Source organism: Neophocaena asiaeorientalis, unplaced genomic scaffold (assembly GCF_003031525.2).
Source record: "Neophocaena asiaeorientalis asiaeorientalis breed wild unplaced genomic scaffold, Neophocaena_asiaeorientalis_V1.1 scaffold218, whole genome shotgun sequence".
Taxonomy (NCBI): domain Eukaryota; kingdom Metazoa; phylum Chordata; class Mammalia; order Artiodactyla; family Phocoenidae; genus Neophocaena; species Neophocaena asiaeorientalis.
Window position 1 is genome coordinate 12,224,048 of NW_020172818.1, and position 27,019 is coordinate 12,251,066.

The 27,019-nt window shown below is 49.2% G+C and overlaps 1 protein-coding gene across 1 annotated transcript in view; it reads left to right on the forward strand.

Moving 5' to 3' along the window:
• Positions 1-27,019, forward strand: part of STK32B (serine/threonine kinase 32B) — a 333,967-nt gene that overhangs the window by 295,309 nt on the left and 11,639 nt on the right. The window contains exons 7-11 of the mRNA XM_024741790.1: positions 6,693-6,796; positions 14,065-14,181; positions 16,309-16,434; positions 18,950-19,081; positions 21,106-21,170. Of these exons, the coding sequence (XP_024597558.1) occupies positions 6,693-6,796; positions 14,065-14,181; positions 16,309-16,434; positions 18,950-19,081; positions 21,106-21,170 (544 nt within the window). The remainder of the gene's footprint in view (positions 1-6,692; positions 6,797-14,064; positions 14,182-16,308; positions 16,435-18,949; positions 19,082-21,105; positions 21,171-27,019) is intronic.

Here is a 27,019-nt window from a genome sequence, read left to right on the forward strand (position 1 = left end):
CTGAAATGCGGTAATTCTATGTTCCCAGTCCAGAAGGATGCGATTACCTGTAGAAACCGATCCTGGAAGCCAGTCAGCCTGTAAGCTAGACATTGAATAGCATTGTCGTACTCCACTGCAGCCATCAAAGCCTTCAGGAATATCCATAGAGCTAAAGCATCAGACCAATAATTATAACTTAGGTGGTTTCTGTGGTTTTTCTCCATATTTTTAGTCTAATGAGGAAGTAAGCTCTGTGTGGTGAGGATAGGGGGCAAAGCCCACCACATGCATATTTACACTGCCTCGGGGTGATCTCTTTCAGACGACACCCCATGTTCTTGCTTTTCTGGAAGGCCAATTCTCTGATGTCCCTTGGAATCCAGACTCACTTTCCATTTAAAACCTGCACTGACACAATTGCTCAGCTACTGGTAGAAAAGGTTAGTGGGAAGTGGGGCTGATCTATCCATGCCACTGGGCCGTGCTGGGGAAGCAGCTTCCGTGCAGGCCGATTTCCCCCCAGTGTATTCATTCGTGGGCTCACAACTATCCATGGAGCGTGCAACGTGCATGCACACCGTGAAAGATCCTGGGGATGTAGCGTGGAAGGAAACAGGTGTTGCTGGGGAATGTAACTCAACAGCCACTTTTATTAATGTGCATGTTAATGGCGAACCACATGGTTTTTTTTTCTTTTGGACTATGTTGAAACCTTAATTTCCTAATTTTAGAATACCCGGACCTTCGTAAATACTCTTGATTTTCGTTCCAATTGAATTCACAGATTTAATGCACTGACCATGGAGAGATTTTGGCGTATAGAACATACAGAGTACATATATTGTGTGTATATGTATATCTGTTTTATGATACATTATTTTCAGTTTCAGCATATACATAAAGATGGTGTAATGTCTGGAGTTTGAAGGAGACAGGGCAAGGTCTGGTCGTCATTCTGGATGACCCCAGAGAATGGGGGAGGCCTGGGTTCGAATGAGGCTCGGAGCCACGGTAGCTGTGTCACCTCTCCAAGCCTGGCTTTCTCAGATGGAGATCATGATCGTACTCGCCTCTCAAGTTCCTTCTGAGGATAAAATGAGATAATGCATGTGAAACTAGAGAAAGTGTTCCGTAAATGTTAGCTTTCCTGAGGAGTAAATCATATATGTAAAGAAACTTGAAGAGCTTCTAGCACATGGTAGATGCTCAACAAATGGCCACATTGATAATGCAGCTCTTGGTGTTGTAAAGAAAACCACTGCTCATGATAATAATGGAACAGCTGTATTGAGCGCCCCTTGAAAGTGGTTAAGAGCAGCTTTCCAGTCCATGCTTTTCCACTTGCTGTCTCCACGGCCCTGAACTTGCCCCTTTACCTCTCTGTGCATCTGTTTCTTCATCTGGGGCTTAGGGTGCTTTGAGCACGGGTGGGGGTGATTATGAAGGAATCTTTGTGCCCTAGAAAGCTCGCATGACTGTTCTGTGCATGATGGTGATGGTTACAGTGGGCATTTTCAATGGCTCAAAATAGATTCAGGGTTGGCCCTTACCCCACCAGGGCATTGCAAGAAGTTTTAGTTGTTTTTCTTTCTGGAAGACCTTGGGAAATTTCATTTATCCATCACCCCTGCAGGTGTACCCAGACCTTGGACCCTAGACGTCCTTTCTGGGCGAGACCATAGCCAACTTCAGCTATCTGCTTGGTTTGTCGTTTGCTGTCCTGGGCTCCCCCTTCAGGGTTCCTTCATCACTCACTCTGCTCCAGGGAACCCCCAGTCCTAGCCTTGCCAGCATCAGCCCAGAACCTCCTGGTCCTTTCCTCAGTGAGACTCAGCTGCAGCTAGCCAAATTGCACGTCATGGTGAAGATTAAATGAGTTAATACCTGCTAAACTCTTAAAACAAAGTTTGGTGCATGACAGATGCTCCAGAGAGATGAGCTATTTTTATTAGCAGTGTGTCAAGAACTTAGAACAGGGCTTGGCACGTAGCGAGGGCTGTACTGGTGTTGTTTGCTTTTTTAAAATACGACCATTCATTTATTTAGTCAGTCAACAAACCTTGCCCACATGTCTTCTTCATGCCAGGCTAGACTTGGGGAGCCGGGGAGAACATGACCGTCCCTGCCCTCAGGGAGCTTAAAGTCTAGCAAGAAGCAAACAAATAAGCAAAAATGCAGCCGGAATGTAAAAATCAAGAGATGCCTGGGGGGGGTGGGGATAAAGAGGAAGCTCTAATCTAGTCTGGAGGGAGGGGAATGATAAGAAAATGATAATAGCAGAGATGTATTTTGAGGAATACATGACAGATGTAAAGAAGCCTGCAGAATGGTACGTATTTGGTTCCTAGAAGTGGTAACTCTGAAGCTGCACCCTTTGTGAGAGAACCTGGTGGATTAGGGGAGAGAAAAAGAGACAGATGTACAGACAGGGTGTTCTAGGAACGGCAAGCAGCGTGTGCAGCTGGAGCCCAAGGTGGCCATGGGCAACTCCTGGGCCATAATACAGCTTAGAAGATCTACAGGTAGGAGCTGAGGGGCTACAGAATTTAAACCACCCTCTAGGCCACATGGGTTTCCAGCCCTAGTACTTTGTACTGTTCCACTGAAAAATCAAAAAGATTCCAGGATCAAGTCTAATAAATTTCCAAACCATGCTTGCTATTGAGTCATTAAAGGCGCTAAGAAGTCTACAAGAAAGAACGCAATTGAACCTCGTCATTTCCCAGACACGTTTGACCTCAGAATCATTTCTCCTCCAAAATCTATGAGCCTAACATGCCTGGTGACATTCCTGGGAATACAGATTGTGAAACAGCCATCGTGATAGGAAGACCTTGAGGCAGGGTACTGCCTGTGGTCTGAGTTGCATATCAGAAAGCTAACTCCCCCAGAAGCAAGGACGGACTGGAGAAGGAGACTCTGGAAGCCAGAGGATGGGTGGAGAAGCTAGTGCAGGAGACCAGGAGGAGGGAATGGGGATCTGAACAAGGGCCATGTGTTGGCGAAGAGGACAAAGGGGATACAGGAGCTGAGGAGGGAGAGTCATCTGGCATTGATGGCTGAATTTAACTGTTCCAATAATGGGAACTCCCTGAACCTGGAAGTCAGGACCAGGAGTTCTGACTTGAGCCCTGAGTTGGTGAGTTGTGGCCGAGGCAAGCCACTCTCGCCCCTCAAGCCTGGTGGCCAATTCTAACACAGAGGGGACGATGACAAGATGGTTTCCAAGGGACCCTGCACCTCTGCCATGCTGACAGTCCTAGGCTGTGAGCTGTCTCTACTTCTGAAGCAGGCAAGCAATGTGGCACCAGGGTGAAATTGACATGCATTGATTAAGTGCCTACCATGTACTTGGCTGAGTGCCAGGCTCTGGGACAGAGGGAAGGAAGGTAGCAGCTTTCATTAGGACCCATCCTCAGGTAAGTCCATCACCCCTGGAAGTCACCTTGGTATAGGAGAAAGGACTTTGGAATCAGATACTGAGAGAGGCTAATCCCAGCTCTGCCATCCCAGCTGGCTGACCTGGAGCAAGTTCCCAGCCCCTCTTACTAGTTTCCTAGGGCTGCACAACAAAGTCCCACAAATGTGGTGGCTTGGAGCAACAGAAATTCATTCACTCACAGTTCTGGAAGCCAGTAGTTCAATATCAAGGTGTCTGCAGAGCCGTGCTCCCTCGGAGGTGTAGGAGAGGCTCTTCCAGGTTCCGGGGGCTCCAGGGCTTCCTTGGCTTGTGGCCGCATCCCTCCAGGCTCTGCCTTTCCCACGGCTTCCTCTTTCTCTCAAATCCACCTCTTCTTTCTCTTAGAAAGGCATCAGCCATTGAATCTAGGAAGGGTCCACCCTGAATCCGGGATGGCTTTATCCTGACGTCTGTATTAATTACATCTGCAAAGTCCCTATTTCCAAATAAGGCCCCGTTCACAGGTACTTGGACCTATCTTTTGGGGACACTTCACCCAACTACACCCCTTCATGTCTCTGCCTCTTCATCTGGAACGTGGAGATCATTGTAGACTTGTTTTATTGGGCGGTTGGGAGGATGAAGAGAAGTAGTACGTGTAAAATCCTTAACAAAGCACCTGGCAAACTGTAGTTTCCATACTCATTCATTCATACCTGAAATGATGGTGACAGGTATGTGTCTTGTACCTGTCCTTCAAGCTCTAATCCTGTATGATGCCCTCGCCTCTAATCACTGATCCAGGCCACTAAAGCAGCCGTTCTGGTGGCATACGGATTGTGACATAAAGGTTGTTTATGTTCTCTCAGCCCCAGCTGTGCAAGGGAGGAGAGACTGTCACCTTCTCTGGGAGTGGGGTCACAGGCTGCAGACGTTTGTCACTTGGTTGGTCACAACAGCCAGGACGGAATTGGTCAGCTGCTGCTTCTACCCTGAATTCCAGTTGGGCATGGGGCTGCCAGGCGCCACAAGGATTTATGGGGACACCTGGGCACGCAGCCTCGCCTGCACTCCTGGGCACATCCCTGCCTCCCTCACTGAGCACACGGGCTGGGCCAGCAGCTGTCGAGGCCCTGGTTCTGTAGAATTACATCTACACATGCACATACCAGCATGATGTGGCTCCTTCTGTCCTGGAACCCTCAGCACGGAGGGAAGAAGGACAAGTACACAGATTGGGGTGCAGGGAAGGAAGCCCCTCTGGGTTGGAGCTCAGCCTCAGGCTCCCAGTGGGATGCAGAATAGCACAGCTCAGTGCCTGGAGCTGCTAGGGAATCAAATATTTTCTCACTAGATGTTTAATGAACAGGCATGATTGCCACCTTTGCATTCAGGCTGATCTAGGATCCATAGGAAGGGGCAGACAGAAAGATGCCGGAAATGCCAAACTCAGCGGGTCTGTAGACAGATAGTCACGAGGCTGAGGACGGTGAAGTTTAGCACGCCTCCCAGGCTGACTGGGTGGACCGTGGCGAGGCTGAGCACGATCGGAAGAGGAGGTTTGAATGACAATTCTAGTAATAAAAACCACGCCCAAGATTCCTGGAACACTCACAATAGACCAGCCGGGCATCCGGCTTAGCTGTCAGCCTGCGTTGTTCCTTAATCCTCCTAAGAACCCTGTGAACACACTGTTGATTCTTGTTCATGTTTTACAAAACTGAGGCAAATAGAACTTGTTAATTCAGCTCCAGCCCCACTGACCTTCTTCCTGTTTCCCATCACACCATGTTGCTTCCTTTGGGAAGCTCAAATTACCCAAAGGGACATTTCCTCAAACTCCCAATCACATCTTCCCCAACGTAGACTGGGTATGTTTCTGTACTCAAATGTTGATACGAACCTTATTTCAAACTGGGATTTGACCAGTGTATAAGGCACACCTCAGCTCTGAACTTCCCTGCTGTGTAACTTCCTGTGCACCGCTGTCCCTCTCTGAACCTCTTCGGTAAAATGTGTCAAATGATAACACGGCCCTGAGGGTTGTTGTGAAGAGGAAAGGAGAACCCTCGGGTGAAAGTGCTAGAAAATACAAAGTAAATGGAGAGGGTCTCTAGAGGGCAGCTGAGATCTGCCCGCTGGTCAGGTTCAGTGGTCCAGCTGCCAATCCAGAGCCCAGATTCGAGTGTCCATGTCTGCCCTCATCTGCCTCATCCAGCCCTCCCCAATCCCACGCCGTCTGAATGCCAGTCTGAAAACTGAGTCGAGATGTCTTTAAACACAGCATGTCCTGGTTCCCTGCAAGAGAGTTTGGCTGCTCTGACACCCGTAAAATGGAATTATATCTACAAATTAATTTGCTAGAAATGATCCACATTTCCCAAGACTTTCCTGGAAGCCAATATGAACAATTAGAGCCGGAGATGCAACTCCTGGCCTGATGAGTTGGGGGTGAGGTAATGATGAACCCACCACCCTTTAGCTTAGGAAGCAGCAGGGCCAGGGGACCCTGGAACAGCTGCAGCCCCCTGAGGAGTGAGGATCCATCACCCACGGGCCTCCACGCTCCACTTGTTCATTTATTGAGGTGAAATTCACATAACGTAAAATGAACTGTTTTCAAACAGGGTGGCATTTAGTACATTCACAATGCTGTGTAACCACCACCTCTGTCTAGTTCCAGAACATTCATCACCGCAGAGGAAACCCAGTGAGCAGTTGCTCCCCATCCCCCCTCCCGGCCCCTGGCAACCCACGATCTGTCTTCTGTCCCTGTGCATTTACTTATCCTGGATATTTCATATTCGATCCCACCTACACTAAAATAAAACCGTACCTGAGACAGGCACCAGGCACAGAGGGCTCTGAGCATCCTAGTTGTTAGGACACCTGACCTGGTGTTGGTGCCAGAGCAGAATGACATTCAGCAAGGTTCTTAGCCCCTTGGGGGTGCAGTTTCTTCTTAACTCAGACTTTAATCCCCAGGCTGTGACCGTGATTCATGCTCTAGCGAACCCTCCTCCTCCCCAGACTTTCCCTGACCCTCCCCGACAGAACACCCTCCACAGCACACTTGGGTTGCCCCATTTGTATTCTGTCCCAGGTGTCACACCAGTGTTTCCTGTGATGCCTGCACCTTGTTCTCTAGCCATCTCGTGACTTACGGAGTGCAGAAACCACGTGGCATAGCAGATGGAATACTGGCTTTGCCATCCAAAAAGCTGGGTTCCTGGCCCCGTGTCCTCTCTGTAAGAGGCAATGAGTGGAAAGTGAGATGTGCAGTAACGTTCTTTTGTTCTGTCTTTGGCAGCCCCGGAAGTGTTCCAGGTGTATGTGGACGGAGGCCCTGGGTACTCCTACCCTGTTGACTGGTGGTCTCTGGGTGTCACGGCCTATGAGCTGCTGCGGGGCTGGGTAAGATGTGCGCCTGTGTGGTGAACGCGAGGGCTGTGGAAGTGGGGGGCTCAGCTTCTACCAGGCTTGGGTGGGGTGGAATGGCCCTGCCGCTGGATGTGCACCATGCCGGCCCTGGGTGGCAGTCCTGATTGCCCGTGTGCCAACTCCAAGGTCCTGAGCATTAGAAAGCTCTTAACAAGCTTCTGGTCCAGCCCCTCATTCTACTCACGGGGACAGGGATGTCCAGAGGGGGAGGGTCTTGTGTGAAGCTCAGCAGCTGATCCGTGGCAGCTCAAACACCCAAAGCATCTTGGTGTCATGATTTCAAACGCTGTCCTCTTTCAACCCACAACATGACGTGCCCGTGCCCAGCTTTCCAGCTTGGTTTTTTGTTGTTGTTATTTTAGTTCCAACCTTCCCTGAATACTTAGCTCAGTGTCCTATAAAAATGGGGCATTCAGTACGTATTTTTGTTTTATTTCTTTTAAATTTAAAAGCTGAAGATGACTAATGGAACTATTTGGCAACTAATAACTCAGTTTTATTTTAGCAGAAAGAATTATGACAAACGAATTTCGAGGCTTTTTTTTTTCTTACACAAGTATCATTTGAAAATGACACCATCTAACCTCTCAGAACCATGGTTTCCCCTTCATACAATGGGGATAGGAACATCCTTTCAGTCTATTCTGTGGTGCTGAAGTTATCCTGGGATCGATGCACCCCTAGACTGGGACACTCAGTTTGCGTATAACTCACCTTATAGCTCCAGCACCCAGCACACAGCGTAGAGAGTCAGTGCCTCCCACTGGATGCTGCTTTAACAGTGTCTCACGGTCATCTGCATATATGCATATTAAGGCGGGTAGTCGTTGCCCCTTGAGGGCAGGAGCCCCCAGTGCACAGTGATAACCGGTGGGAATGAATGAGGGAATGAATGATGGCAGCTGTGTGAAAACCATACAAGCTATGTGAGTGTTATTAATTATCACCGTGTGGTTCAAGCAACTGGGGTCTCTCTTGATCTCAGTGATTTCCCCCGAATTCCTCAAAAACATACTACAGTACATGATGTTGTTAGAATGCAAAAAATATGTATATGAACTTGTGAGTTTTCTCGGGCACTGAATGAAAACAATTCATCTCTCCCCACCTCCCTGGTTGGTTCCTTTGTCGTGTACTGGTTCTTTAATATACATGCTCCAGGAGGGGACATGAGGGTCCCCATGAAACTTGTATGAACCAGAGAACACAGACATCACCGGATGATGTTTATCACGGAATCAATCATACAAATGACCTTGGCAAGCAGTCGGCCTAAGCACGATTGGTCATTTGCCAGCAGAAAGTGTATTCTCTGCCAGAATACAAGTCAGAACAGTCAAAGATGATGACTTGGCAAAAAGCCCCAAGGGCTTCAAAATAAAACGTTTCATTTTCAATGTATCTGAGTTTTCTGCTTAGGGATCCAAATGCCACTTTTAATAGAAGAGGGAGGGTCACATGGTGGGATCGGGCCTTTGGTGTGGGGACAGAGTGAACAAGAATGCCTGTCATGGGTTGGTGTGACTCTGTCTCCCAGATATCTTGGTCTGTTCGTCTTTGACTTGAAACACAATGGGTTTATGCAAATAGCTTATTCTGTTTTTTTAATCCTGGAAACGATCACATTTAGTCCAAAAGCTATACTGAAAAACACTCATATTTTTCCATGGACTGTGTGAATTTAGAAGTTATCCTTCCTCATTGAAATTCCTCCATCATGTCAGTGACAGCATCCCTGATAGGTGATCACCCCCCTGTTCCTTGATTCCCTCAGGATCCAGGGGGCTCCTTACCTCCAAAAGATAAAAGTCATGATGGGAATTTTCTAACACATATTGTAAGATCATAGAGTTGGAAAGCATTAGAAATGAAAAGTGGGAGATTGAAGGTATTAATATGGTATGTTAGCCAGGGACCCAGGCATGCTCTAGTCTTAGAGCAGAAAGAGACATCTCTCCCGAAATGCTCTATCAGGAGAGCAGAGGAGTGGAGTGTCATCAAGTGGGCTTGAAATTTCAATGCAGAGAATTTGGTGAGCCTGCTTGGATCCTGTAGCCCAGACGAGGGGAGTAACTTGTACCCAACTTTCCAATGAGCCCAAACAAGGATCTCAGTTCTCACCCTGAGACCTGCTAAGTAAAAAAAAAAAAGACTCAACAAGCGCCACACAGCTGCATAGCACCGGGAGGTCAGCTCGGTGCTTTGTGACCACCTAGAGGGGTGGGATAGGGAGGGTGGGAGGGAGGGAGACGCAAGAAGGAAGAGATATGGGAACATATGTATATGTATAACTGATTCACTTTGTTATAAAGCAGAAAGTAGCACACCATTGTAAAGCAATTATACTCCAATAAAGATGCAAAACAAAAAGAAAGCGCCACCTGGAGAGTTCCCTTTTGAGCACAGTTGTCTCAGGGACTGTGACCACACCCCCTGAAGAGAACCCCATGGGGACAGAGAGGAAAGGGAGGTTTCTCATCCACCGACTCAGAAAAGGGACTTAAAGGTCTTACCCAGCGCCTGTTTCCCCACCTACCAGGCTCCTTGATGGTTTCCCTGGCAGTGTCACCCACCTGTCCACTGGTTTTCCTCCGCATGCACAGGGCTCTTATATCCAGAAAGAACGTGTTTCATTTTTTTTAAAGCCCTAATGGCTAGAAAGATTTTCCTCTTACTCAACTGAAAGCTGCCTCCTCGTAACACAGAAAGAGGATCTTAGCAGAATTCACAGGTTCAAACCCTGGCTCTACCAGGCACCTTGTCTGTGATCTTAACCAAGGCCAATAGACAGACCAAATGCTCAGAATCCTCATCTGTTAACTGAGAAAATAATAATAATAGTAACACCTACGCAACAGGGTGGCTGTGAATATAAAGTGATTCTGACGATGCAAATTACCCAGCTCTGTGACCGATAAAGGGTCGGCACTCGGTCAATGTCAGCTCCCCTCCCCTGGTGTCTCTGATTCCCATGCGGGGGGCCTGCTGGCAGGTCTGCATCCTTTCCAACTTAGCACCTCTCAAGGTGGAGACAGGCCCTGGGAGAGGAGCTGAGTCACATGTGGCTGCTGACCGTTAGTGGGGAGGTCCTTGGCCCGGTGAGCAGAGGTCCGGGCTCCCATCCACAACCCGTGTTCCTTGATGCTGTGATTCCACCTTAGTCACTTAACTCATCTGAGCCCTGGCTTCGTCCCTCATGAAATGGGGATGATGAGGCCGGCCTGCGGGGTCACCGTGGGGATTCCAGGAGAAAACGTAGGCGGAGCACACACGGCATCCAGCACACGGGAGGGATGCTAACTGCTACATAAATGTGCACGTGGTGATATTTCTGAGACAGGCAGCTGCAGAGACAATGCTGATGACTTCTTAGAGGAGCAGGGAAGAATTTCTGAGGGAGGAAGCGTTAAGGGGGATCATATATGAGTTGGTTGGGAAACCGCGTGAGCAGAGACCGGGAAGGGCAGCTGAGGCTGACACAGCAAACATCTTAGACTGACCAGCAGTCAGAAAGACAGTCTGGGGGCTGTCTAGAAAGGACCCTGACTGAGGTCAGCTGGAGGCACCGGCTTCACTCTGTAGGTAGTGTGGTGCTGTCCATGGAAACGACAGCATGGTGGTCAAGCGAGAGTCTGGGCTTTGGAATCACACGTTTTGGGGATCAAATCCCAGCTTTGTTGCACAGTTTCTGAATGTCTGGGGGTGAGCCTGTTTCTTGTCTATCAGATGGGGAGAACAGTGGTTGCAAAGCACAGGGTTCCTCAGCCGCAGCTCTACGGACGCTTGGGACTGGGTACTGCTTTGTGATGGGGGCTGCCCAGTGCACTGTAGGATGTTTAGCTGCATCCCCGGCCTCTACCCACTAGACACCAGCAGGACTTTGCCGCCACCCAGTAAGGACAACCAAAATGTCCCCAAACATTGCCATATGTCCCCTGGAGGGACAGATTATCCCCGGTTGGGAACCGCTGCCACAGAGTAACCAAGGGGACTAAAGGAGATTCTGGTAACCAAACGTTGTCTTCTACGTCTGTGACTCTATTTCAGTTTTGTAGATAAGTCCATCTGTACCCTTTTTTTAGATTCCACAGATAAGTGATATCATATGATATTTGTCTTTCTCTGTCTGACTTACTGAGGGATAAATTGGAAGATTGGGTTGGACATATACGCACCATTACATAAAATAGATAACTAATAAGGACCTACTGTATAGCACAGGGAACTCTACTCAATACTCTGTAATGACCTATACGGGGAAAGAATCTAAAAAAAGAGTGGATATGTGTATATGTATAACTGATTCACTTTGCTGTACACCTGAAACTAACACAACGTTGTAAATCAACTATACGCTAATAAAATGTTTAAAAATAAAGTTGCAACTCCCCTGCTTCCCCCGCCCACAGACACCTCAGGCCCTCCTTTTTCTCTAAGACACGTAACACCATGCAATATTTATTTTACGTATTTTGATCGTCTATGTCCCCACACTAGAATGTAAACTCCATGAGGTGGGGAATTTTCTGTTGTTTATTTACTAACGTATTCCCCAGCCCCTAGAGCAGAGGTTGGTATACCTTGGGGACACAATATTTGCTGACTAAATAACAGATGGATAAAGTCAAGTTTCTTAAAAATAAATAAATACATGAGATTCTGAACGTCAGATCACTGGCCCATGGCCTTGCAGCAGGGGGTGGAGCCCTAAGAGCCCACGCTATGGTGCCTCTCTGCTTCCCCCCAGCCACCTGCCTCACGTGGTGTTACCCTTGCCTTTGACCTCTGTCAGCACTTCTCCTTAGGGTTCAGTAGACAGAGAAGGTATGGGTGATGGCTAATAGAGGAAGGGGTATGGCGCTCCTAGAGGTTGGAGCAGAGCTAAGAACCGCTGGGTACACACCGGATGGTGGGCTCAACCACAGAGATGAGGAATCTGTTGGTATACTAACCCAAGAAAGGGAGAGAGGCAGCCCTTGGGTTGAGCACCGCCTTTCTGTCCCTCGGTAAAGCAAACAGAGAGAGCCCTGAGCTGGGAGTCAAAAACCTGGGGGGAAATGAACTCTGGGACCTCGCCCCTCCAGGTTTTATATCTCCATAAAGGGAGGGGTTTTCAAGCTGTGTTTCCTGGAAGTGTAGGACCCTGAAGAGGTGATTCAACAGTTCATACAGGAAAAAAATGTTTCTCCAGGCTTTGGAGGTTTAAATAGCCCAGGGAACTGTTATTCCCTTTCATCTGTTCTATGTTTGGGATTTTGAGTAAAAAGATTCGGGGGGGAAAACATCGGATGAGATGGTCCCCAAGGCCCAGCTCAGCTCTAACAGTTAAAATAACAGGTCTGAGCCAGAGAGGCTTGTCTGCTCACCCGCCGGGGCGGGCGGGGCTGGGAGCTGAGGCTGGGGCTTCGGTCGGAGCGCAGGGAGAGGACTGGGGGTGGTGGTGTGAACACAGCCTGCAGGGGGTTAGTGCACCACGACTAGCCGGGAGGGAGTCCGGGAAAAGTGGAGCTGCCGAAGAGGCAAGAGACTTTTTCTTCGAGCTCTGCCGCCGCAGCCTCACCCCGCATCCGTGCCCCTCCCTCCCCCCGGCCTGAGTGAGCCAGAGCCACCGAATCAGCGGCTCCTTTAGCCCCGTTCTGTCTGAGCGAAGAACAGACGCCCTCAGGCTACCTACACGCAGAAGCGGGTCCAAATCCAAAGCTGAGCCCCGGGAGCTGTGCAAACAAAGAAGAGAAATTTTATCCTACTTTTATTTTATTTAATCCTACTTTAATTTTATTTTATCCTCTTTCTTTCTTTCTTTCTACTTTTTCTCCCTTTTATTCTGAGCCGTGTGGATGAAAATTTAAGAAAATTGAAATTGTATCAAGTATCTTTTCCAACCACACTATGTGACTAAATATCAATTACAGGAAAAGATCTGTAATAAAAATACAAACACACGGAGGCTAAACAATATCTACTTAATAACGAAGTGATCACTGGAGAAATCAAAGAGGAAATCACAAAATTGAGTTATTTGTAGTGAGGTGGATGGACCTAGAGTCTGTCATACAGAGTGAAAGCGAAAGACAAATACCATATGGTAACACATATATATGGAATCTAAGAAAAAAAATGTCATGAAGAACCTAGGGGTAAGACGGGAATAAAGGCATAGACCTACTAGAGAATGGACTTGAGGATATGGGGAGGGGGAAGGGTAAGCTGTGACAAAGTGAGAGAGTGACATGGACATATATACACTACCAAACGTAAAATAGATAGCTAGTGGGAAGCAGCTGCATAGCACAGGGAGATCAGCTTGGTGCTTTGTAACCACCTGGATGGGTGGGATAGGGAGGGTGAGAGAGAGGGAGACGCAAGAGGGAGGAGATATGGGAACATATGTATAACTGATTCACTTTGTTATAAAGCAGAAACTAACACACCATTGTAAAGCAATTATACTCCAATAAAGATGTAAAAAAAATAAAATAAAATAACAGGTGTACCGCAGTTCTTTTCCTGTTTCTTCCATTTCTCAGTAAATTGGCAATTTCTGTAAACTGAGTTTCCTGGAGTAGAGATGCACCTGCACTCCATAATGAGTGTGTATATATATATATATATATATATATATATATATATCCAGTGCCCTGCTGCCAAAATCACTTTCACCAGCAGAACATGTAATTACTTTACCTTATAAAGACCACTTGGTTTTCTGAGTCAAGACATCCTAAGTGAGAACCGAGCATCAGTAAAACTCTTTACCTGACGCAGATGGAATATGGATCTTAGTATGTGCCAGTATTCTTGTCGAAGGACCTGGGTTTCTCCATAACCACGCAAACAGATTAAGGCTGAGCCTGGAGCTTAAAGGTGCAGAGCTGACTTTATTTTATTATTTTTTTAAAATTTTTACTGGAGTATAATTGCGTTACAATGTTGTGCTAGTTTCTACTGTACAGCAAAGTGAATTAGCTATACATGCATATATATCCCCTCTTTTTTGGATTTCCTTCCCATTTAGGTCACCACAGAACACTGAGTAGAGTTCCCTGTGTTATACAGTAGGTTCTCATTAGTTATCTATTTAATACATGGTATCAATAGTGTATATCTATCAATCCCAATCTCCTAATTCATCCCACCTCCCCCTCCCCCTCCCTCTTGGCAACCACAAGTCTGTTCTCTATGTCTGTTTTAACCACGTGGGGTCTCTCTCTCTGATGCCGCCTGTTGTCCTTTGGTTGCAGAGGCCATATGAAATCCATTCGGCCACCCCCATCGATGAGATCCTCAACATCTTCAAGGTGGAGCGTGTCCACTACTCCTCCACGTGGTGCAAGGGCATGGTCGCCCTGCTGAAGAAGGTAAGGGGGCAGCCGCCAGCCCACCTGGCCAGGGAGCTGGGCACTCAGTGCAGTAACAGGCAGACCAGCAGATTAAGGAATGAGAAAACAAATGGTGGGACAGTAGTGGAAATAATAAAGTCAGCGGTCCTCTAATGCCTCATCGTAAACACTCTCACCATCCCGCATCAAGATCACAAAGCCGCTGGACAGGGTGGCTTTTAGTCACGTCTGTGACAACAAAGCCCACAGGCTCTTTTCACTCCACAACAAGCTTCTAGTAATTAGAAATATTTAATGCATATAGCTTTTTAAAAATTTTACAAATCATCTTTTAACTCACTGACCTTTAAGACATTGGGCGTCTCCTGACTTTTCCTGGGAACTAGTAGTTGCTAGTAGAATAAAGCAGTGGTTCTCCAAGGTGGTTCCTGGACCAGCATCCCCCGGGAACTTGTTGGAAATGCGGATTCTCAGGCTCCACCCGCAGACCTGGTGAATCAGAAATGGTGGGGCAGGCCCTGTTGTTTGTGTTCTGATAAGCTCGAGTTCAGCATGGGCAGTGGGTCGTGGCGCCCTCCTTCTGAGTCTGGCATTCAGCTAAACTCACTCGGAATCCTCCGAGACACAGAGTCGAGCCTTGCATGTGGTCAGCACCAGTCACCTTTAATGAAGGAATTATGATGACGGCAGCCAGCACTGGTTGGGGGAATGTTATATGGGGGCTCTGCTCATTTAGTCCTTACATGCCCTGTGAGAGGAGTAGTGTCAGTGCCCCCATAGTAGAGATGGGAAAACTGAGGCTCGGGAAAGCAGATCATTCACTCACTGCCACAAGGCTGTTAGAGGCAGAGGAGGATTTAAATGCAAGCTCTCTGAACTCCAGATGTCAGCTCTTAATCCCTCCGAACTCTGTAGATGACTTAGGGAATTACTCATCAGTTAAATTGCTTTAGGGGAGATTCACCCCCTGGGTTTTAGACATCAGTGGTCCTTAACCAACTGCTGATTGGAATCACCTGGAAGCTCTACCCACCTGCCAACACCTCCACCTCCCACCCACCCATGGAGTCAGAGAGCTAACTGCTGTCCTAAACGGTGACCACCCGCCTCCACCGCCGCCCTGCCCTGGGCATTGAAGCGGCGTCTCTGTTTAAATCTGTACCCGTCATTCTGGGGACAGTTCCTAGAGAGAGGCCACCGTGATCAGCAGGTGCGACCCTGCCAGGTGCCCCTCCCATGGTGTGACTGTAGCCCACTCGCTGCAGTGGCAGGTGGGAGCCGACTGGTGGGGGGTCCTGATTCCAGCTCCCACCTGCCAGCAGCTGGGGGTGGCATCCTGCCTTGGTGTGTCCCAGGTCCTCATCCATCCCCTATGGGTCTCATCTGACTCATGAGCCAGAAGTGGAAGAGTTACCATCATCCTTCCTTCTTTCGGAGGAGGAAACATGCACAGCACAGCCAGCAGCTCAGCCGGGGCCACACTGCTACCGAGTAGCCCTCCCAGGGCTGGGCCCCGTCTTTCATTTTTAGCCTCAGTGTCCTTGCACCAGATAAGCTAGTGTTTTGAAAGCTGAAAACCCCTCTGGATGCAAGGTAATGTACGGCTATTTTTTTTTCTTTTACTGCATCACCCCTTATTAGCAGAAACTCCATTTGAAGGGAAGCTAAAAGTTGACCCCTTGGCTACAAATGAGGCCATTCCATCAGACTGCAGAGGTCACCTCATAGCTGTCCAGGGAGAAATTTTATTATGCTTTTGTGCATCCCATTACCAAGCTGAAAGTCCTAAAACAAGGTGGCTAATTCTTTTTATTTTTAATTGGAAGCCTCTGCAGACCTCATTGAGAGGTGGCATGTCACAGGGTGCGAGTTCCCAAGGGGAGCAGGGCGGGCGAAAATCTAGTCCCTGTCCAAAGAGCCCATTGCTGGATGACCTTCCAGCAGCCTGACCCCTCCGTTCCTCCCTGGCTATAAAGAGATGAGTGTAGGTGATGCTTCCAACGCAGCAGCCCAAACAGGGCAGGACACTCATGGAACGCAGAAAGCAGGGGCACCTTCATTTTCCCAAGACTCCACCTTTGGATTCCCCCACAAACCTCGGTGGGGTGCACTGCCCAAGCGAGCACGTTTGCCCTTTACCTGCAGCTCCTGACCAAGGACCCCAAGAGCCGCCTGTCCAGCCTCGGTGACGTCCAGAGTGCACCCTACTTGGCCGACGTGAACTGGGACGCGGTGTGGGAGAAGGCCCTGATGCCCGGCTTCGTACCCAATGTGAGTGAGGTCCTGTTCGATGGCATCCCGCCCTGTGCGGGGTCCCCCCCCTGGGCGGGCAGGAAGATGCCAGAAGCTGTCCAGTGGGGCCCCTGCTGGCCACGGTCACCTGAGCACCAGAGGAATCACGTTTCACTGAGATTCAGGGTGGATTTGTACCTGATTTCCGAGGTCCACACGCAGATGCCTGCAGTTGTCCCCTCTGGCCACACTGTTCCTTAGCTCCATACCTGTGAACACAGTGCTTCCTCTTCCAGGAGTGCCTTTCTTGTCCACTTGGAAATCTCCTCCCCCTCCTTCCAGACAGCATAAAACGCAGCAAGTGGTCCACTGGAGGGTCTTGGTAACTGCCTTCTGGATAAGGAGGAAACTCAGTCATTGCCTCCTCTGGGACGTTTTCCCAGCCAGCCTCTCCATCCCCTAACCTGGAGTGGATCTCACCCTCCCTGGTTCCCCACTGGACAGGTGCCTAGGTCTGCGTTAGCGGTCAATAACGTTCTGTTGCGTGCATCCGCCATTCCCCGAGAGCTTCAGAGGGTGGGTTGGCTGACCTTCGCCTGAGAGAGATCCCAGAGCAATGGGTGACCCCAGAAGCTGCTAGAAGACCTCAATATGTGCTTGTCACCTGAGTATGGATCAGTTAATGATAATAGCCAATAGGGTTAAGCGTGTTCTAAAGCTTCACGTACATTATGTCATATACGCTTCACAACAGGGAGGGGGGCCCTGTTAGTAGTCTCAGCTTAAGTGAATAGCCTCAGGTTAAGCAAACTGCCCACGATTACTCAGTGAGAAATTGGCAAAGCCAGGGCTTGACCTCAGGCAGTCTGGATCCAGAGCCTCCATTGAAGGAAGGGAGGGAGGGAGGGAGGGAGAGAGGGAAGATAGATCAGGCCAGGAAAGACTTGGGCCTGGAATCTGACCTGCTCACTGGGAGAGGGAGAGTGGTGGGGGACAGATGTGCCACCAAGGGAAAGGGGACTATTAGTGGAGCCATAGAAGTTGGCGGTGTGAGGATCCCGGCGGGGCAGGTGGGGGAGTGCTGTCAGTACAGACAATCCCAGCGGGGACTGTTCTGCTGGAACCTCTCTCCAGGATGGAGAAGGGAAAGGGAAAAGAATGTAGTACTGCTCCCCAGCCTCACAGGTTCAGAGCACTTACCCTCATTTTACAGTTATGGAAACTGAGGGCCAGAGAGGTTGAGGGACTTGCTAGTGAGTGGAAAAGCCAGGCCTTGCCCCAGTTCTATCTGCAAAGCCCTGGTTCCTCCTCCTGCCCTGGCCACGGCAGGGCACTGGCTGACATCGAGAGGTGAGGCAGCCTGGCCAAGGCAAGTTTGATGGCAGGTAGCAAGACCCTCGCTTATAAGTTAGGGTTTAAGGCCGGGGCTCCCATGGGAGGCGGCTGGGACTGCAGGGCAGCAGAGGGAGTGGTCAGTCATTGCAGGCCTGCCATGGATCAGGAAGGACCCATTCTAGAAGATTTGCAAGCCCTATCTCAGTTAATCCTCATCAACCCACTGAGCCTGCTGCATTTTACACAGATGAGGAAACTGAGGCAGAGAGAGGTTATATGTCTCCCTCAAAGACACGCAGGTGAAAGGTGAGGCTGTAGGACTCAGTGGCAAGGCTGGCAGCCCCCCCACGGTTGTGCCTGGTCCCTCCCCTCCCTGGCCCCCATCCAATCAGGAACAGGGACACCTACTCAAGGACTCACTTCTCACTTGGCCCTACATGAAGAACTTTTTTAACTTGTTTAATCTTGCATGAGGGAGGAATGCTTATCCAGACTTTACAGATAATGAACTGAGTCCCAAAGAAGTTAAAAACTTGTTCAAGGTCAGAAAGCAGTAGAACTGGGTTGTTGGTTTTTCTGAGCACCTTCAGAGCCGTTGATGTTATAACCACCAGACTGCTGCCTGAGAGGGCCAGCATCCTGGGCTGGGTCTCAGGATGGAAAAGAGCCACCTGGGATAAGTCAGGGAGACCAATATTGCTCCTGACCAAAGTGGCAGGAGGCCAGCCTAGGGCAGGGCCAGGCCTGAGGGTCAGCTGGCTCTAGCTGCAGGAGAACAGGGAGCCAGGCTGGGGAACTGGGTAGATTTTGGCCAGAAATGGTATTTTTAAATGGAATTGTTAAAAATGATATTTATAGGAAAGGTAGTAATGACATGAGAAGGAGAGTATGAGAAAATAAGTGAAAAGAACAGATTGGAAAACTGAACTCAACCTCACGAAATGAACATACGTAAGGAGATCAAGGGAACCTGTGGATGTTAATAAGTGGGGTGTGCAAGGTGGGTGGGATTATGGGGATAAATGATGACGTGTGCAGCGAGGATGTGTCACTGTTCATTATCAGGAAGAAAGTGTAGCTGATGTATCCCATAGGAGTAGTTCACTGTTACTTGTTGAATGAATGATTGATAGAATGAATGGATGAACGAATGAACGAAAATACAATTCAATGGCACGGAACAAAGACAAACCGTGTTTTCTTTTCCATTTCCTTTCAGAAAGGGAGACTGAACTGTGATCCCACATTTGAACTTGAAGAAATGATTCTTGAATCCAAACCACTTCACAAAAAGAAGAAGAGGTTGGCAAAGAACAGGTCCAAAGATGGCACGAAGGACAGCTGTCCTCTGGTGAGTGCCATCTCAGGAGCAGACCACAGGCAGAGAGGAATCCTATACTCCAGTGAATATGGTTGAGCTGCTTCTTAGCCAGATGGGGGGCTTGTCACTTTGCCCCACCAAATACGTTCATTTGCAGTCAATAAAATGCCTCCATCGAACAAGTGGTCTTTCATAGCAGGGCCCCGTGAAATCATCCCTGTAGAGGGACATATCCGTGCTCTCATCATTCACATTAGCCCTGTTCCTAGCGCAGGAACCTCCGTATCTGTTAGCAAGAGCAGAAGAAATGATGCTGAGCGACACCAGCGCTGTTCCGAGTAGTCCCCAGCACCCTCTGCAGAGGTTTTATACTGTGGAGGCACCCAGGGCCACACTCTGTGGGCCACCGCATTGATTTTCTAGGCTGCCAACACAAAGTATCACACACTTGGTGTCTTAAAACAACTGAAATGTGTTCACACAATTCTGGAGGCCAGAAGTTCGAAATCAGGTATCGACAGAGCTTTGCTCTCTCCAAAGGCTATAGGGAGGGTCCCTCCTTGCCTCTTGCAGCCTCTGGCGGTGGCCAGCAGCCCTTGACATCCCTTGGCTCGCGGCTGCATCACTCCCATCTCTCCCTCCGTCTTCACGTGGCGTTTTCCTCTCTGTGTCTTCACACGGCCCTCTTTTAGGGACACCCATCGTTAAATGTAGAGCCCACCCTGCTCCAGGATGACTTCAGCTTATCTAGTTCCATCTACAAAGACCCTGTTTCCAAATAAGCTCACATTCACCAGTCCAGGGGGTTAGGACTTCAACATGTCTTTTTAAAATTTTATTTTTTATTTTTTATTGAAGTATGGTTGATTTACAATGTTGTGTTAATTTATGCTGTACAGTAAAGTGACTCAGTTATACACATATATACATTCTTTTTCATATTCTTTTCCATTATGGTTTATCACAGGATATTGAATATAGTTCCCTGTGCTATACAGTAGGGCCTTGTTGCTTAACCATCCTGTATATAATAGTTTGCATCTGCTAATCCCAAACTCCCACTCCTTCCCTCCCCCTTGGCAACCACAAGTCTGTTCTCTATGTCTGTGAGTCTATTTCAGCTTTGTAGATAGGTTCATTTGTGTCATCTTTTAGATTCCACACGTAAGTGATAACATACAGTATTTGTCTTTCCCTTTCTGACTTGCTTCACTTTGTATGATAATCTCCAGGTCCATCCATGTTGCTGCAAATGGCATTATTTCATTCTTTTTCACGGCTGAGTAGTATTTCATTGTATATACACAAATCTTCTTTATCCATTCCACAACATACCTTTTTGGAGGACACAATTCAACCCACAACTGCCCCTTCCTCCATCAAAATATATTAAAAATTGTAATGCATGATTACATTGGTAGGAAGATGAATATAACTTTCAATTTTAAAAATTCATTTTTTTCAGCTTACTTGAAAAGAAATTAAAACATCTTTGTAGCCCCTAAAAGTATCATGGAGCCTAGGCCAGTGCCTGCAGAGCCCAATGCAGAAGTTGGCCTGGGAAGGGCTGGGTGTATGTACGTAAGGGCACACAAGGGTGTGGGGTTCCTGCACAGGCATGCAGTGTACATTCGGCATCCAGGAAGCCTCTGAGACGTGTATTATAGAGCATCCGTGGGACGGGTGGTCCTTGGCACCTGTTCCTGAAGAGATTGAGCACCTTTGCACGCTGGCCTGAAATTTCTCCCTCTCCCCACCATGCTTCTTAATTAGGACTAACGAACATTCAAGTGATCAGGAAACCAAGGTCATGATTTTCAATTCCTATTCCGTTTTAACATGGCTTTTAAATTGGATTTAATGGCTTAAAATGGAGAAAAGCATCTCTGTCTGCCAGCCCCCCTCCCCACCCCCGGTGGCACAGCCGCCGCTACAATCAGGGCTGCTCCAGCCGCTTTGATTGTCCCCAGCCCCATTTAGATCAGTCTCTGCTCGTCCTCACTCCCTGGTTGATGCTTCATCACTTACAGTCCCCTCTCTGTGCTCTTTGACAGAATGGACACCTCCAGCAGTGCCTGGAGACAGTGCGGAAAGAATTCATCATATTCAACAGAGAGAAGTAAGTCCACCACCAGCATCTGCTGGGCAGAGCCCTTCCAAGGGCAGAAAGTCTCCCTGGGGGAATCGGGGTCCCTGGCCCCCCATGAAGCCAGCCACGGCACTGGAAGGGAAACAGCAGGTGGACGCCGTTGTTCTAATCCTGCCTCTGCCATGTGGCCCGAGCAAGGCACTAACTTCACCTCTCTGGGCCTCAGGGTGTTCATGTGAAGTGGGGCGGCCACAGGAGGACCAAGCCGGCACACAGGATGCTGGCGCAGAGGGGCAGGCCTACAGATGGTTACGCGCCCAAGCTCTGGAGCAGACTTGCCCGGGATCAAGTCCTGGCTCTTCCGCTGCCAGAGTGACCTAAGGCAAGTCACTTAACGTCACTGAGCCTCATTTTCAGCAGTGACAAAGTGGAAATCACTCCCTTGCCGTGTGTTTGTTGTAAGGCTAAATGAGGCTGTTCATACAACACCTGGCATGGTAGGAGTCCTCGTGAAAAGGGTTACTATTATTGTTGTCATTGCCACTGTTCTTGTTATTATTTGATGGGGTGAGGTGGTGTGGACAGTGCTAGGACCCCAGCATCATGGGCTGGCAGGAGATAGGATGACGCTGAGTCGGGAGGGGCGAAGCTGGGGTCGGACCTGGCCGCATGACTGCCCTTACAGCAGTCACGGAAGCAGAGGCTCAGGCTTGGTCCCAGCTGATGTTACTATCTGGGGGCTCATCCGTCTGTGCCTGATGAGTTAGAGCAGAGGCTTGGGCAGCCGTGGGCTCATGCAGCAGGAGCTGAAACCCTGTAGGCAGGACTGACAGCACATCAGCCCCATTTGGCCAACACTCAACTAGGCCTTGGGCTTGCGGAGATGATGGGATGCGCTTCCCTACCTCCAGGAGGGCCAGATGGACACGTGCCAGGCTGGCCTTTAGGCGTTCACCGGTGTTCCACCATTTTCAGCTTATAGCAGGTGACAGCAGCACTGGGGATGCATGATATGGAAAACGGCAGCCCAGGCGTGGCTCCGACAGCAGATGCCAGGCTCAGCCTGGGTGTCAGGGAAGCTTCTGGAGCCACCATGCCCAGCTGAGTCCTGACGGGCGAGGAGGGCAAGGCGTGGAGTTCCAGGAGTGAGGACAGTGCCCAGAGAACGAGACGGCCTGGCAGACACAGGGACCAGTGGCTGTTGAGGAAGTTTGTATTCCCTAAGCATGCATGGAGGGTGGAGCACCACGAGGTGAGGGCCCCGGGGCAGAGTTGTTTAGGTCGGGGGGGCAGGGTGGGGCTCCATTCCCAGTGGGCACTGGGGGAGGTGAAGGAGACTGCAGCCTGTCATTTATCCTGGTCAGCTAAAGCTCTAGGGCTGGTGGATGCCCAGGTTAGCCCAGACACACACACCAAGCTGGGCAGCAAGCCTCACCCACTGCGGGACTACGTCCTTGGTCCCAGCAGAACGGGAAGTGCCTCTGTAACACAGCGCGTCAGACTTGGGACGGGGTGGGGGGCGGAGGGATGCTGACGTGGTGAGCGGTTTCAGAGCTCATCACAATTTCCCGGCGGTCCTGCCTGCTCTGAGGCTCATGGTCCCCTCCCAGCGGTAGACACCCAGTCCTGGGAACTTGCGCTCAAACCAGCTTGGGCACTTTGGGCCAAAGTGATGGTGGGCTCCAGACAACCTTGCCTCAGGTCCTTTATCAGTTCAGGCATGTCTGAAGGGTCCTCAGAGAGCGCCTGGATGGCAAATGTGTGAGCCTGTGAAAAGGCAGAGGGGTGACGGACCCGAGCGGAGAGCAGTCACATTTCGTATTGTGCCGCGTGCCAGAAGATGCTTCAATCTAGAATCCGAAGAATCCAAGTTGTTTCCCCTTAAAAGAAGATGAACATGAGATATCCGTCCTTGTGTTGTTAGGGGTTGCATCTGGCTGCTTTTAGCAGAAATCTAACTATTTAGTGGCTTCGACCAATTAGGTGTTCTTTCTCACATGGAAAAGTGAATGGGTAGGGCTTCCCTGGTGGCGCAGTGGTTGACCGTCGACCTGCCGATGGAGGGGACGTGGGTTCGTGCCCCGGTCTGGGAAGATCCCACATGCCGCAGAGCGGCTGGGCCCGTGAGCCATGGCCGCTGAGCCTGCGCGTCCGGAGCCTGTGCTCCGCAACAGGAGAGGCCACAGCAGTGAGAGGCCCGCGTACCGCAAAAAAAAAAAAAAAAAAAGAGTGAATGGATAGGGAAATGTAGTAGGATTGCCCAGCCGTGCTGAGAACCCCTTTGAGAGTTGTGGTCATGGATTTTAAGTGAGGCTGGCACTGTTAACAGAGGGAGGGTGGAAGTCATTTTCCAATGGAGGCTGCGGGGTCAAGGACCAGCATATGCAAAAGCAGGAGGCAGGAAAGAAGATGGCCTGTAAGGGGAGATGTGCATGGGTTTCACCGAGGTTCCTGCTGTTTCATCCCTGCCTCTCTGTTCACCTCAGGTGCTCCCCCGTGGCTCTGAGGCTATAGGCTACCTGTCAGAGCAGGTGTGCTGGGAGCAGTGCCTTTCCCCCAGCCTCTCCCCACCCACCATATAAAACTATCCAGGTGGACGGCTTGGTGTCTGGATGCTGTCTGAGCATCACGTCAACCCCTCCATGTCAGACCCCATCCCTGCTCCACAAAGTACATGGGAAGGGAGCCACACTGCATCTACCCATAACCCTCTCTGCTGCGGTTTCTCATCTACAAAAGTGCCTGTGAGAAGTCAATTCATGAGGCATGATCTGCCCCAAAGCAAGAGATTTCCTTTTAAACCAAGAAAAAAAAGTCGGCGCTATTCATCCTGCACTTCTTTCTGCAATCCTGTTTTTGAAGCACCTGCTGTGTTGGCATTTGAGTAGCTGGAAAATTAAGTCAAGTACCTTCTTTCCGACCTCAGACATGTGGCCAGTGGGGTGACAGTAGGGGACGCCAAGACACCGAGCCAGGCTTCCCTTCATGCTCCGCTGGGACCATGCTGCCCCTCCCTGCCTCCCTCCAGCAGTTCTGTTTCCTTTCATTCTCTGCACGCCCGGCCGTCAAAGTGCAACAGACTGGTCCTGCTCCATGTACCGTTGTTACAGGCCTTGTCTCTGCAGAAGGCTCTGTAAAGAAGAACCAGACGGAAGTGCCACAGTCACAGGGGGTCATGTCGGAATCTCCCGGGGGGTTGTTAGCATTTAGAATTGCTGCACCTGTTACAGGTTGAACCATGTCTCCCCCACCAAAAAAAAAGATATGCTGAAGTTCTAGCCACCAGGATCTTAGAATGCGACCTTTTTTAGAAATAGTGTTGTTGCAGATATAATTAGTTGAGATGAGGTCATACTGGGGCAGGGGACCCTTGCCTGGTGTCCTAATATGACTGGTGTCCTAATAAGAAAAGAGACACAGACTCAGGGAGAAGACTGTGAAAATGGCGTCAGGGATTGGAGTGATCCACGTGCAAACCTAGGAAAGCCAAGGATGGCCCACAGCCAACAGAAGCCAGGAGAGGGGCCTGGAACAGATTCTCCCTCAAAGCCTCCAGAAGGAACAAACCCTGCCAACACCTTAGTTTCAGATTTCTGGCCTCCAGACTGTGAGATAGTACATTTCTGTTACTATAAGCCACCGAGCTGGTGGTACCGTGTTACAGCTCCCCAGCCCCGCACCCAGGAAACCAACACGGTGTGCTTCTGAATCAGAAGCTGAGAGAATGGGCCTGGGGATCTGCGCTGTAACATGTTCTTCCAGTCGTTCTGATGAGAATTTCTGCAGGAGACCAGAGTGCCCAAACCGTGCATCCTCCAGTTGGTTCTGGACTGAGTCATGAGAATTCCCCATCTAAAACTATCTCCGAGGACAGAGGGAATGAAAAGTGCCCAACGAACTGAGAAGGTATCTTGAGACCACACAACGAGGCAGGCAGCTCCATAAAGTACAGTTGTGAAGTTTATTGCGGGTAACTTACATGCGGATTGGATGGGGCATATGGCAATCTGGAGGCATCGGCAGCTGCACTCCGCACCTCCGAGGGACCATCACAATTTTATAGTTAACCTAGGGTATGGGGGTAAGTGCTTGGAGACGGGGATCGCATTCCTAAGTCAAGGCCTTATCTGATATATGATGGGTGGGTGCCAGGAATATGTCAGCGAAGGTCTTTATCATTATTTGGAGACTACCTGGACCTCATGATCATTAAACAATATCTATTCATTACAAAACCACTGACGACAGAGAAGAGATTTACTACACAGTACAGTCCTAGGTAGGGTCAGTGGAAGGACAGGAGGAAATGAACAGGCCCAAGATGGCGTCAGTTATGCTAACAGCCATACACACTGCAAACCTTCCAGCCCTCTTTCTCCTTTGCCCTGGATCATTCACCTGCAACTTCGAGCCCTCGTGGGTGGAAGAATACTGCTGAAGGCTCTAACCGCCCCAGCATAACTACCTACCTCTTGCACGGGCCAGGTGCGCTTCCTCAACTAGAAAAAAACTCTTGGACAGAGAAAAAGCTCCCCTCCCTCCGTGGGATGAGGAAGCTGTCATAGGCATGAAGTGCCAAGGGGACATGGGCCGGGCATCTACTGTGGCAGCTCCCATAGAAGGTTCTCACTCAGCCCTTTGACAGATATATTATATCCTGACCTGAGACTTGGGGTCATGGAAGTGGATCCAGCAGGACCATGTCCTCAGGATGCTTGAAGCCTGCAGGGGAGATGGTGGGATGCAGACATTCTTAGGCCGCTGTGCAAACGCGGAGGAGATGCCCTAGGTCTGACCTCTCTGGACTTCAGTTTCTAAACAGAGAACAAGATTAAAATTAGCACTGCCTAATTTTCTGGAAATGCAGCTATTATTGGTTAATGGTCTCAGCTGGCAAAAGGCCACTGAGCCAGGTGGAGCATCTGCTTCCAGGGACTGGTCGGGGCTTCCAGGGCCTGGGCAGCTGAGCTTCCATTAGTTTGAGAAGTGCACTGTGGGGCTTGTCCTCCTATTTTGACCAAAGATCCGAGCAGGGGTGATTTTTCCAAAAGGTCTTTTCAATAGCATTTGACAAAGTTTTGCAGGATAAAAAGCCGCTGGTGCGAAAGGAGTTTGAGGAGGTGAATTTTCTATCTGCTTCCTCTCTTAAAGAAATAAAAATATTTAAAAGCACATTTAAGCTACCTTTGGAGCCCTTGAAAACATTACATTTTAAAAATCGAACACTGCACATGTTATGTTTAATAATATTATTAACAGTAACTGTACATGATTTTTTGGTTTTAGATCCTGTTCCTTTAATCCAGGGCTTTTCAACCTCAGCTCTGTTGACACTTGATGACTATTGACATCAATTCTTTGATGTGGGGACAGTCCTGTGCATTGTAGTATGTTTAGCAGTATCTGTGACCTTTATTCATTAGATATCAGTAGCACCTCCATAGCTGTGACACCAAAAATGACCCCGGGCATTGCCACATGTTCCCTGGCAAGCAGATCACCCCCAGTGGAGAACCATTGCCCTAATCCTTACTCATCACATTTTCCTGAGGTACTTATTATTATTATTAATTATTCTGAAGCTCTTGCAGCTCTTACTTGGAAGATGAAGGACTTGAACTCACTTCTTCCATCCGCTGGATTCTGGGCTTTTTCAAAAACTCAAATTTCATGAAAACTCGAAATCAAGAAATCACACAGGAATCAGGGCCCTCTGTCCATTTCACTTGGTTCTCCATCAAAGGAAGTTTCAGCCAGGTGGAAAAGGGTGACTGATATTGACATATCAATCTCAACCAATAAAAGATAGGAGCCTTGGTTTTCAGTCAGCCAAGGGAGACACGCAGACCCTGACAGATCGCCCCGAGTATATACAACCC